Genomic DNA, 13,673 nt, shown 5'->3' with positions numbered 1-13,673 from the left:
CCAGGGGGGCCAAGGCGGGAGCGTGAACGAGTGCCGAAGCCCAGGCGGCGGGCTGTGCCTGTCGGCGCGCTTCGATGGTGGCAGCGGGGCCACTCGAAAGCCGAGAAGCGGCAGCCCCGAGGCTGCTCCCCTGCGGAGGCCGGGCAGCTCTTTCCCAGAAAGCGGCAACCCCGTCAGATAGCCGAAGAGCACACGCTTCAGACCGCTGTTCTAAGTAGGTCCCCTTACTTCAGTTTAGAAAATAGTTTTCCGTTAAAGTAGCTGAAGTAGCTAAAACGGATGAAACAATCACTCCTTTAAACGAAAGGAAAAGAGGAGAAGTCACAGCAGCAGAGAAGTTGGATTTCTTTTTAAAACATGTATATTTAGAACTGCAACGCTTACAATTTCATTAAACAATCTTAGTACAATGTGTTTAATCTAACAGTATATTACAGAACAATGTGAAAAATGATTCAATAGCAAACCATGAAAATGGAATTAATTATAATACCTGCAGTGTCAAAGTCACTAACTTGTTACCTTTTCCAGTCAAAGAATCCCAGCAGTCATTCGCACTAAATGATGCTTTGGGGTTTATCCAGAATAAAATGGCATGATTTCCACAGAGAAAGGGCATTCCTTCACAGAAAGAAGATGCGTAACAAGAACATTTTCAGCTAGCAGGTCTACTTTATACATTTATTTTAGACATACTGGGTTTTTTTAAATAAAAAATAATAATAAAAAAAAGTTTAGACCAGTGCAGGGTGCCTATTCCTTTTTCAACTTAATTGTGATTCTTTTTGGAAAGAGGGTTTGTTTTTTTCTTCCCCTTTATAATTTAGCAGAACCTGAGTTTAGAAAAAAACAACAACAATGAACTTGTCTAATGAGCAGTTCCTCACTTTAGCTTTACTGACAAATATTTGATACGGGACAGTTTTCCTCTGTGGAGTCTGTTGACAACGCACCATTATAGATCCGCAAGTAGAAAAGGTCATTCTCACATTAAATGCACAAGTTTCAATATCCGAAGCAGGACATCAGAAGGAGTTGTAATTTTTCCAGTCACAGGTGGATTTGCAACATTCACAAAAATTACACTTTTTTTTCTTTTTTTACATTTTTTGTATTTACATTTCAGATATAAATAATGAAATTCTTTAAGTTACATGTTTTAACTTTGCTTCACAATTATTCTACATCTGCAAGCTTTCCTGTATCAAACCAACCGCTTTCTTCCATCATGAATGTGGAAGTCTGGCCTCTAATCAGTAATAATTACACTAAGCCTTTATGATGAAAGGTTGACTGTTCAAGTATCATATCATACTGAAATTTTTGCCCCAATTTAAAAATTGGGGCAGCAAACCAAGCCACTTAGAAATGGTAGTAAAAGAAATTAATCTGGGAACTCAGTAAGCCAAATAATTTATTATTAAATTCTATCAATATCTTTCTTTGGTAAGAACTATGCAAGAGGATGACCCAACCCCCACCCCCCAAAAATCATATAATATGTGACATCACAGTGTCTATTCTGTGAAGGAGAAAGCCTCAAAAAATTAAGGAATTTTGTTCAGCTAAGATTGTTTATAGCAGTAGCTCTTCCATGCATCTAAGTATGCAAACGATGAAGTTGAACAGAAAATTGCAATGGCAGGAATTAACGATGATCAAACAAACAACAAACAAAGTCTGTGAAGGAGAAAGCCTCAAAAAATTAAGGAATTTTGTTCAGCTAAGATTGTTTATAGCAGTAGCTCTTCCATGCATCTAAGTATGCAAACGATGAAGTTGAACAGAAAATTGCAATGGCAGGAATTAACGATGATCAAACAAACAAACAAACAAAGCCAGAAAAGCAACTACTACACCAGTGAATGTGCTGTTGTATGCTTTGTTGTGTTTCTGGCACGTGTGTGGAAAAGCCTGTAAATTATTACATAAAAATCCAAGGTTTGGATAATTATATCATCCAACTCTAAATTCTAAAATACGTAGGAAGCATGAAAACAAACCTCTCAGCTGCCAGACAAAAATAAAGAAGTGGTCCAAATATTTGGATTTTTTGTTTTTGTTGCCCTGTGTTGTGATGCAGGATGTGACTGAAGGGAGAAAACCCAATAGCTTACACAAAACGTACTAAAATGGCAATATAAACTAGCTGACACAAGCTTCACTGTACATTTAAATTGATACAATTGTCTGGTGCTTCCATGGCCAGTACGTGTTGAGTGCCATAGGTCTCCGTAGAGTTAGAATGTTACCACAAAGACTAACCAGGTCATAATCCTTTAAAGTGCTTTCATATCCAGTTTCTAACGGTTTTTGTTTTCCTTGTTTTCATACCGGGTTGTCACGTGATATTGACTTCCAGAACATGGTCATCCTTGCTGGGAATGACAAGTATTTGCATAGCCGTGCTGCAGTTGAAGACCTGACCAGATGAAAAGGATTGCAGACGGGGCATTGGCAAACCTTTGTGTTCCCCACTAGCTGCAGAATGCAAGCTACCTCTGCTCCTTATGCTGCTGCTGTCAGCTTGATCATCCACATTCTTGTCCACAGATAGGTTATCATTTTCAATCCAGCTATCTGTTTAAAACAAAAACCCACAGTTTCATTCTATGGAGTGATTAAACAACTTAAAAATTATTTCAGAGCTCAGACGCACAGTCAACTTACCACAGGTTAACAGTTACTGATCATCTCTGCTGAGGTAACACTCTGCGCACATTTTTGGCCAGCAGCAGATGTAACCGTGAATTATATTGGTTTCTAAGGAAAATTTAAGTAGCATTACCTCACATTTGTCACAGGCTAGGAGGGTGCACACTGGCAGTTCCTGGAGCTCCGCTGACAAACGCTAAGTTGCTTGCACGAGTGAATTCTCACTACAGTGCTGGGACTACTCAACAGCACAGATAAATACTCTAGGTGGCTGTGACAATTTAAACTCTTCATCTAATCTGGCTTATACGCCACAAATTTTCAGCAGTTTCTATTTCGTACTTAATCCTTTCAAAAACTGGGAAAAAATTTCAAAGCTAATGAAGACACAGTAGATGTGCAGCTTACAGACAATTAAACCGCAGGATTAGAGAGTTACCAAATAGTTTCCACTTGATTATAAATCCAGTGACAACTAATTTGCACACTAAGCTTTAAAGGAAATATAAGAAAACAATGCATTTATTATTCCTCTTCACAGATTAAGGCTGCAACCCGAATTCAAAGTTCCTGTTAGAGCAACATTTTATAAGTTCCAAATCAGAACTGTGAGTGAAGGTAAGTAACAAAGACACCTAAGAGTACTTCGTCAATACACTTCCTCGCCTTGCTTTTCTCTTTACACAAGAACACAGGAGAAGCAGAATCATTTCTGTAAGTAGCCATGTAGTCAAGATAGCTTTACCAGCATCAAGTTGCATGGAGTGAGCAGAATGGTGAGGGAGGTATTTAAACAATCTGACATCAGGAAAAGGTAGATATCCAGCAAACAGTGGCATCACTTCCATGTGAACTTTGTGAGTTGCTCGAGCTGCTACAGGCATAGATATCACTCCAGAACTTTTTCCACAGACTGCCCAGTTACTACTGTTGTCAACAACTGCAAGAATAAAGAGCAAACACTAAGAAGATCTTTTCTGAAAAATGAAGAACCCTCAGTATAGTTTTAGAGCACTTTTAAAATCAGTATTTTAGCAACGTCTAAAAGCCCATCGGCTTCTATGTGTGAAGAGCTGTGCAAGGTAAGAAAACAGGTCTACACAAAAGGGACCATAGTTGGGCCTCAAGCAAGTATCCATCCAGTCTGAACAGCATTTATATTCCACTTGAAGACAGATTAATGAGGAAAAAATAAAATCTTCTCAGTCTAGCAAAATGAAAACTGCTTTACTGAGCAACCATACTCACAATACAAGAACATATGCCATTACAAGTCTGGCAGATGTCATTATCAAGACAAAACTGGGGAATTTTGTCAATATGCTTAAGGAAAATATTCTTACCTTCATACATAAGTTTTGTTGTGCAATATCCATCTGATTCTGTTAATGCTTCATCTCTGTCAACCTCTGAGAGGTCAACAAGTCGGGTGATTGACACCTCTAAAGAGCAGAGTGAGCCCGTTTTACAATACTCTGCCCCCAATGGCGGAAAAATTTCAGTTTTCACATGATACAATGTCTGTCAGGAAGAAAACAGTGCTGTTATCAAGAAAAAAGGGGTGGTTTACTTGTGTTTAAACTGAACTGGACAATTGATACAGTACAAACTTAACTTTACATTTAACATCCATTAAATCTTTTTAATGCAAGATTCAGTTATAAGTAATGTTCACTTCATTATCTTGCTCAGTTTGAGAAAATAAGCAAACCAAATTTGATTCAATCTATTTTTGATACCAGCAGCAAGCACACCACTTTTCCCTCCACTTCTGTGCTTTAACTCAGCCTTTCAATGCTCCTAAACGGATACCAATCTTCATACTATTGAAACAAACTTTTACTAGTTTCTTGGCTCCTCGCTTTCCAGACACATCACTCAAATTCTGAGTAATACAGGAGGACTACTTCATCACTCTTACCATCATAGTCCCCAGAATAACGATGCTGACATTATCAAAGAGCTAATTTTTAATTACCACAGAATTAAATTTCTACCAAAAAACCCCCACGGTTTAACACAGTTAGCTCTCTTTAAAAACTCCAGAAAGATGCTGATACAGGTGCTAACAAATGCTAGTTACATGCCAGTAGGTAAACAAATACCTAAAATATTGCTCAATGCCAGTTTGTAATAGCTGGTAGAAAACATAGCAACACTGAAGACAGACAAAAAGATTTCATCAAATGAGAGTCTTCTCACATTGCTACTTTTTACCCAAGCATCAAAAAGGGTAACACAAGACTGAACTTAGAGATGAGATTAAATAATGTTGATAGAATTCCTTTAATAGGAAGTTATACCTAGACTATAAGCTTCCTAGCTGATCAAAGGAATAAAAAGTTTGCCCATAAAGGGAAAGAAGAAACATTTAAGATAATGGCCTACAAAACCCTAAATATTTCATTAGAGGAGCTCATCTCAAGCACTACAAAAACCAACTCAAATGCTTTCAATAGCAAAGATTTTTTGGAAATTGCAATTTGCTTTGGAGAGCGCAGTCTTAAGCCAGCAGGGAAAAAGCAGCTCAGTAATCTAAGGACAGTCTCCATGGCACAAGCCCAGGAAGGCAAAAACACACAGAAAAAAAATGAAACAAGACCAAGGAAACTTGTGCAAATGTTCCCTCCCACCACCCCATTCCAGTGGCAAGTGTATGATTCCACCATATCATATCAGGCTTCAGTTCTATCACTCAACAAACTAGCTTTCCAATGATTCCAAGTAGGTATCAATCTCATTACGTAAACAGATGGTTTCTAATACATTTCTTGACTTTCCCTGTCCACATATTAGGAAACCATGTTCAGTTAACATATGCTATACTTAGAAGAGTACTTACAAAAAAATTTTCCACTTGGAATTCATAAGTGAACGGCTTCAGGGTAAGAGACTGTTCTTCAGAGGTAGCTGGACAAAAGCTGACTGAAAACAGGCACTGCAAGGAGAGAGGAAGCTCTTTTGTCCACTTCAATTCCCATACAAAGAATATTGATTGCTTACTGTATATGACCTGAAAGAGAATGTTTATAGTATTAGCTCCTTCCTTCCTCTGAGAAAGAAGTGGAAATGCACATACATATGTTTGTTCTGGCATTAATATAGTTTACAAAAACAAATTACCCATTTAGGGTTAAATAAATCATTAGGGAAAATATGCAACCAAAGTAACTAATAATGAATTTTTTTAACAATGCACATCTAATTAAAAGGAGGGATACATTTCACTGTCAGAATCAATGTTTCAAAAGGGAACACTTCACATTCAAGTAGGTGTGAAAAATATTTTATTCAAAAGTCAAGTTTAATAAAGATAATAATAATGTTTGTATATACTTTTCCTAGGCACCAAGAATGACCAATTTAATATCATGTTCAGACAAGGCTGAAAGAAACTTAAAGGGGACTGTTTTGCAACTTAACTAGTTTACAGCTGTATTTAATTGAAAAACAGTCTCCACCTGATTTTTTTTCCCAAAACCTAATGATATACTGCAGCTATGAGATGAACAAATTAAATGTTAACAGTGATATTAGCGATATTACATTTGTATAGCTGTTGTTCAAGCAGCTATGTAGTGGTTTGCATGAGGCAAATGGACAAGTTTGAAAACTTATCTAATAATCTTTGCAAGTTTTAGAATTTTATCTGAGATCTACAGGTGTAAATGCCTTCTAAAGCATCTTTAAGAATCAAAGTTTCTCAGAGGACTACAAAGGTCTGACCTAACATCAGCTATCGGCCTTACTTACCACAAAATCTATGTGCAGAAGTGCTAATAATGTCACTTACAAGAACTTTCACCAGGCTGTCCTCCCAATGAGCTCATAAACCACCAAGTGAATCTTTACCTGTTGAGATTCAGGGTTCAGAGGTACCAGCTGCAAATCTGTACAGTCAGCAGAATTTTTTAGGCTATTGTCTGAAAGCTGGAAACAGAGTCCTGACAAATTCTGTACACAGACTTGCACATATTTCCTGAAAAACATGACAGAGTTTGGTCAACAAAAGTTGAATAGTTATATTGAAAGAGTACATGTCCATAAAACTGTTTTCAAAGTGCACAGCTCAAGCAAAACCAGAATGGCAGGTATATTTGTTTCTTTCAATCTTTTCCTCAATACTTATGAGTCTGTAGAAACAAGGCTGTAAAACATCCTCTTTCATATTAAACGAAAACAAGTAACTATACAGAAATAGGTTAGCCTGGTTTATCTTGTGGTCTTGTTTCCAAAATAGCTGAAACCACAAATTTGTTTTAATGTTATGAAAGAACACTAGAGGAAATGCACAAGCTTCCAATGGGAAGCTGTGTAAGATAACAAAAGCCCAACTTAAAAAAACAGGCTGCTATAAATATTACTTATGAAACTTGAGCTCCATATTTTTTAAGAAAGAAACAAACAACAAATACTTCAGGAGTACATTACCGTTTGCCAGCTGACAATAAGGAATGCTTGGCATTAAAAGGTATGCAGAATGTTAATGCAATAATAGTGGAGTAAATTGACCAAGGACAATCGATGGTTACCTAAAGGAAAAAGGGAACAAAGTTCTTATTTGTAATGGTCTTTGGCATAACGATTATGCTTTTCTTCTCATTTCTAAGCAAAACTTTTCTCAGCAAGTGTCTACATCTAATGCATCCAGAAGGGGAAGAAGAAAAAAAAAAATTAAAAAAGAAAAATCAGTATGTCAAAAACTGATCTGACAAAATATTAGGGTTTTGTTTTCCTGTGAGCAGGATATGAAATCTCGAAGAAGCTTTTCCTGTGGAAACTGACATACCCAGTTCTGAAGACTAGAAATAAAGGAAGGGGCGTAGAAGAAAGAAAAGATAAAAGGACACTAACAATACCAATAGCATCTTAATACAATAATCTGGTAACAGGTCAATATCAAATAAATTGCTATAAGAACTATTACTGAAATGTCTTTATAATACTTTATTAAATACAAGCTCAAAATATTTTAAAAAATGCATTTAATGTATATTTGTTTTAACTTGAAGCAGCACATTTAACTGAAGAATTCCTCCTGAAGTGAATGCTGCCATTCTTCCAATTGTAAAGCATATATATTTAACAATGTATTTTTAAATGCAGAGAAAAAAAAAATCTTTTGTCACATCACATTTTATCAGTGCTAGTCTATAGCTATTCCTTTTACCCGACTCTTCACACACAAGGATACATGGCAGCACACTTGGTCAATTTTAACAAGGAGTAACACTGTGAAAGGTGATGATTTCAAGATCATTTTGCTGTCAGCTGAAAAGCTGCTTTCCATACTACTTATTTTATTCACCTTTCATAACGAAAATTAAGAGGAAAGCTACCTCCAACTAAATAATGTGACAGCTTGAAACACTACAGTGTTAAGTACCTCAACACAGCATACAGATTCTTTGCAAGTGGAAGAAATATTCTTCCCATGAGTCAGAAGGGAGAACTGCCTTGCCTTGCCATGCCACCTTTTACAAAGACACAAGTATCCTTCATCCTATATAAACTGCGAGTGTTAGAACATTAGAACTCAGATTACTAGCCAGTGGAACAGTTGGCAATATAGTAAACATAAATATAAGCAGAAATATACACTATGTTTTCTTTACATTTATAACATTTGCTATGATTTTTGCATGTACGTCTTTTAAGGGAAAATTAGTTCAATGCAAGCAGGTGTGTGTCCCCCATCACCACCACTTCTATTTTATGAAGTGTATGCCCCTGTGATCAAATAGATTTCATAATAAAAACATTAAATTACATCTTACTTTTTGGTCGACAGTAGCCATGCAGTTGTCCTGTTTCTGCTTCTCTTTGTTTTTTCTGGGAACTTCTTTATTTGTAGTATTTTCTTTCTCCGCTACAGATTCTGTGGCTGATGGCAAATACATGACTTCTAGTTCAAATTCAATCACATGATATGCAGGAGCTACTGGCAAACTGATGCTTGTGATCTTTTCAGAAGACTGAATCCTTAGTGATGATTCTGAGATCTTTTCTATAGTTGTGTAGAATGGGGAAAAAAGAAGTTTTAAAACACGTTCATCCCTTCCCAATTTTCATTTTAATCTGTAAGTAAGTAGGAAAACTAGCCTAAAAAGCTAAGCGTCATAGAAAAATACATGGTGCCGTAACCATTTCCTAGCAAGACCTCCATGTCTGCAAAAACAGCAACAAGAAACCATGTTATATAACTCCACGGTATCCTCTTCAAATGAGCTATAATCTGCACATCTTAAATACCAATGCTGCTCACAACTTCCCAATAGTAACGCTCGAGCCTTCTTAAATTGCAGGAAGGTAACCACCACATTCCGTGTAGTACTCCCTTCCAATGTTCAAGAAGGAACTAAGAGGACAGTTTGTTAACAAGCTTCAAACTAGTTAAAGAGCAGCTTTAGTCCATCCTATGACACCTATTGAAGTTTTTACAACGTCCTGCACCTCCTTAGTCTCATAATTTCACTTCAAGCAAACTTAGTCTCATAATTTCACTTCAAGCAAACTTACAACTTAGTGAACACACATGTATCAGTATTCTTGGTCACCATTCGTCATCTATCTTTAAAATACTACACACAGGGTGCCTCTTTATAGTCTATTTTAATCTTAATTTCATCAAGTCTGTTAAGACTGTTCTTCCTATTTACGTAGAAGTTCCTTGTGTGTGAGCAACTGAGGAGACTATACAGTACTTATGCTCGGGGAAAAAAAGGAACTAGGATGTCATCTGTTTAAATGAAACACCGGCCAAAGGAAATGCTCCATTTACATAGAGCGCTACATAAAAACCTACTCAGAACTACTTCACAATAAAAATGGTCTAGTCAAAACAGAGCCCGCATAGTAATAAAAGGTCACCATGATTCACTTGGAAATCGTGACAGATGTTCACCTCAGCAGCAGTATCACCATGCCTACTGAATTTCATCAATGAAAGTTCATACTACTACTTTGAGGGTGAAAGTTCGAGACCTTTCTTGCACTGAAGTACTCAGCTGCAAGTCCCTAGAATTGTTCTTAATAACGACTATTGAAAAAGACAGTGTCAGTGTTCTTAATACTGTAAGTACAGGTTTACTTCAGGATTACTGAATTTTCAGCCATTTAAAGATTATGACTTTTTACTTCGTCGCTTACCTCTGGTGTTGGAATAGATCACTGCCTTGCTTTCCGGATGGTACAGAATAGGCATGGCATCCGCGTTACTGAGCTGCAAAGTATCCCCATTCTTCATGGTGTAGTGACCAGTAGTCACTGTGAATTTCACCTTCTGGGGAATGCCAGCCAAAAGGCTATCTGAAGAAGAAAGCAGAAATTGTTAACAGATTCCAGTACTCATCAGTAGATGGTTACAATGCACTGCTAAGGCTTGTTAGCAATATTCCCAGACAATTTGTCACAAATGTTACAGTAACTTAAAAGTGTGGGGGTTTGGTGTTATGCAACACATTAAACCTTGTTCAGATACATCGGTGTGGAGAAACCGGTTGTTTCAACTTGAGTGACCAAAACCAGTTTCTTAGATGGCTTAGACCAGCTGGCTCACATACTGTGTGCCTCTGGCAGCACAGAATTCAGTGAAATACAATAATCCCAAATAATTTTCTAAGCTTTTTGTTAAGTTCTCCAGGTTGTAGACAGCTTTATATTTTTGCACCTACAATGCCAGTCATACCCACATGCTGTATTTACATAATCAAGATAACAAGAATGCCAGTACGCACACAGACTCTCAAATATCTGAATCACAACCACCAATTTCACAGGGGTAGCTGATTTGATTAATGCCCAATATGCCTGTCCTTCCTTCGCCACACATTGCGACCCCTGTCACCGGAACGATAGCACAAAATGCGTATTAACTCCTCAACTGCCTCAGTTAGTAGCCTGAAAACAAAATCACTAACTTCCATTTATAAACTTTAATAAACTCTACAACAAGTAATGCTCAGCTGTCCATGAAACAATGGATGTATTCAGTATTAAATTTTAATAAGTTTATATTATCACCTCTAGTAGAGAATCCCAGTTCTTACGCATTTCTTGTAAATACCAAAGAGACTGCAGCGTCACAGAACTAACCAACAGGGAGCTCAGTCAATTACAAATTTAAATATTCACTTCTCCTAACCAGTGTGGCAGCTCAAATCATACCTGATATTTAAGTGACACTACATGTTCAAACTCATGTTCAGAAGTGACACTACGTGTTTCAGAGTCAAGCACTGGAATTAGTTGTTGAAAACTAGCCATCGTTGACAGAGCATACTTGATGGATAATTTGAAAAGTGAGAATTTATTTTAGACTCAAAATTAAGAGTAAGGCAAAAAAAATCTGAGTAATATTCAAGCCAGAAAACGCTTTCTCTAGTCCCACGAGAGTACAATCATCAAAACAACTTCAGCATAGCAACTGTACCTACCAGTCGTCGGTTCCACTTTTAGCTGGGGCTCCTGAGAATATACATCATACTGCACAATTGGGTAAAAATGAAGAAGGACAAACTGTACTTTCCCCACTGAAGTGCACAGTTGCCTGAGCGTGTATGTCCCAGGTTCTTTGGCCTTTGAAGAAAACATTTGAACGGATTTTTCAATTTAGGAAATACTTCTAGAACAAACCCTCTACTAAAGAACAGCATGTTTTGAGCTCGTTTTTATCAGATACTTTGCATTTGTAAATTAAAACAACAGACTTGTTCTCTGAGTAAGTGACAAGATTTTCACAAAGAGGCACCTTTTGCCCCATTAAGATAGATGCTCTAGAGTGCTGGCTGATTCAAGAAAAAACATCGTAAGTGACAAGTACCAATAATCAGAATGACTAATATAGTAGCTATGCCGTCAAATTGTTATTTTGGGGTGCTTTTTGTCTTGTTTGTTGGGTTCCCCCCCCAAGTGCCACATACAAAAAAATATAATTATATTTATTAAGTACTGAAATGATATTTAGCGAGCAGTGAAGTGCTTATTTGGCTAACATTCATAAAATCCTACAACATTTATATAAGGCACAGCTTTCAGCTCAAGCTATCGATTTCACACACTCCCCACCCCACACCCTGTGTGAATGCTTACAAAAAAGTAATACATACATATTTAATTTCAAACTCTTCCCTTATCCTGAAGAATGGGATTCTGGATGTTTTTCAACAACATTATAAAAAGCAAATCTGTAACATCTGCTAGTATATTTATTTTTGATTCTATTTGCTCTTAGCTACTACTGCTAGGGAATGGGAAATGTTTTCTTTTTCCATGTGCCATTTTACCATGTGTAATATATAAACATTGATGCTGGATATAATTAAATCTAAAGAATAAGATTAGAAGTTATGGAGAAAAGCTGTAACAACTTAACATTCAAACCTCACTTACACAGTTATATACAAAGCAAATCCTGACTCAAATTCGGTATTATGCATTTTGACATTAAAATCACTAAAGTTTATCCCTTGAATACTTTATAAACAGAAAAGCACAAGTGAAGTCTTTCATAATATATACATACTTGAAACCTCAACATGGGATGGGAATATCGGTCTGAAGAATTCAGATAATGCTTTCTGATCTCTTTTAAAGCTTGAAAAAAATACACTGGAAGGTTGCTATCAGCATAAACAATGCTAATCACCAGCCTAAGATCTACAGAAAGAATCAAACTCCCTCTGCATCTTGGAAGCACAGTCATTCCTCTTTCTGCAAAAGTAGTGCAAGTAAGCATTACTGTAAGAAAATTTAGAAAACAAGTTGTCAGCAGTTTCTATCCTCTAGCCAGCTATGTAATCCAGTAGAAGTGACACAGTATACTACTACAAGGATAATGGATTTTTAGTAAATATTTTGTAAATACTGCAACTCAAATCTAGAGAAGCTTTCATCATGTTATCTAGTAATGTCAAAATTATAACATATTCAGATTTTCCCTTTAAGGGCAGATAAGTCATGCTTTGAACAACTGTATAAAGATAAGTAGGATTCACACTGAGCAGTCTTCCCATGCAAAGTTCTTTCAAGAAAGGAAGGCCGGGAAAATAGGAAAGTTAGGCGTAAGGCTGTCCCTCCTCCAGTAGCCACCAGAAGCATGCAGAACAAGGCAAATTTAAAGCAGAGCTATATCTAGCTTTTTATCCATATCTCTTCTTCCATGGTTTCAGATTGCTTCCTGATCCCACTAAGCCAAAATGCCTGCTCAGAACAGTCTCTAACAGCTTTCTTCTCGTAAGGCTCCTTCACCTGAAATCCAGTGCTACATACATGTTAATTTATTTTTCAGAAAACTACATTTGCAGCCACAAAGACCTCTGACATCTCCAGATCCCATTAACTTGTCCCAATCCTTTGAGAGAATGAGAAACCTAAAAAGTTAGGTCAGTAGGTAGTTCAAGTGACATTACTGCCATTTCACATTGTATCATCAGGGACTCGAACTCAACTTCCATCTTGAGGTACCTGCTATCCACACAGGTTCCACAATGGGCGTGTGCACATGTACCAAGCACATCTCTCTAGGGCTTTCTGCCCCAGCACTGGAGGAATGGAAAGGCAGAATATGTAAGCCTACAGAAAGCTTCACTCTAAACAAAGTTCTATGACAAGATAGAAATTAACTGTTAATTTATTTTACAGAAAACTACATTTGCAGCCACAAAGACCTCTGACATCTCCAGATCCCATTAACTTGTCCCAATCCTTTGAGAGAATGAGAAACCTAAAAAGTTAGGTCAGTAGGTAGTTCAAGTGACATTACTGCCATTTCACATTGTATCATCAGGGACTCGAACTCAACTTCCATCTTGAGGTACCTGCTCTCCACACAGGTTCCACAATGGGCGTGTGCACATGTACCAAGCACATCTCTCTAGGGCTTTGCCCCAGCACTGGAGGAATGGAAAGGCAGAATATGTAAGCCTACAGAAAGCTTCCTCTAAACAAAAGTTCTATGACAAGATAGAAATTAACAATTAAAAAAAGGAGAAAAAAAAAAAAAAAAAAAAAATTTTGTG

At 37.1% G+C, this 13,673-nt stretch overlaps 2 protein-coding genes across 2 annotated transcripts in view; both read right to left on the bottom strand.

The window, feature by feature from the left end:
* The window catches only part of PWP2 (PWP2 periodic tryptophan protein homolog (yeast)), a 21,312-nt gene extending 20,356 nt beyond the window's left edge, over positions 1 to 956 (bottom strand). Inside the window, exons 1-2 of the mRNA XM_009283106.1 lie at positions 888 to 956; positions 59 to 210 (exon numbers count right to left, since the gene is read on the bottom strand). Coding sequence (XP_009281381.1) covers positions 59 to 210; positions 888 to 956 — 221 coding nt within the window. The remainder of the gene's footprint in view (positions 1 to 58; positions 211 to 887) is intronic.
* A 740-nt stretch (positions 957 to 1,696) lies between these two features.
* The window catches only part of TRAPPC10 (trafficking protein particle complex 10), a 44,485-nt gene continuing 32,508 nt past the window's right edge, over positions 1,697 to 13,673 (bottom strand). The window contains exons 15-23 of the mRNA XM_009283105.2: positions 11,091 to 11,232; positions 9,805 to 9,963; positions 8,433 to 8,662; positions 7,087 to 7,187; positions 6,508 to 6,634; positions 5,498 to 5,668; positions 3,999 to 4,176; positions 3,401 to 3,595; positions 1,697 to 2,580 (exon numbers count right to left, since the gene is read on the bottom strand). Of these exons, the coding sequence (XP_009281380.1) occupies positions 2,342 to 2,580; positions 3,401 to 3,595; positions 3,999 to 4,176; positions 5,498 to 5,668; positions 6,508 to 6,634; positions 7,087 to 7,187; positions 8,433 to 8,662; positions 9,805 to 9,963; positions 11,091 to 11,232 (1,542 nt within the window). The 3' untranslated portion in view covers positions 1,697 to 2,341. The remainder of the gene's footprint in view (positions 2,581 to 3,400; positions 3,596 to 3,998; positions 4,177 to 5,497; positions 5,669 to 6,507; positions 6,635 to 7,086; positions 7,188 to 8,432; positions 8,663 to 9,804; positions 9,964 to 11,090; positions 11,233 to 13,673) is intronic.

Source organism: Aptenodytes forsteri, unplaced genomic scaffold, assembly GCF_000699145.1.
Source record: "Aptenodytes forsteri isolate BGI_AS27 unplaced genomic scaffold, ASM69914v1 Scaffold2, whole genome shotgun sequence".
Lineage (NCBI taxonomy): Eukaryota > Metazoa > Chordata > Aves > Sphenisciformes > Spheniscidae > Aptenodytes > Aptenodytes forsteri.
Note: the sequence above shows the minus strand (reverse complement) of the source record. Positions and strands in the feature narration are given on the sequence as shown.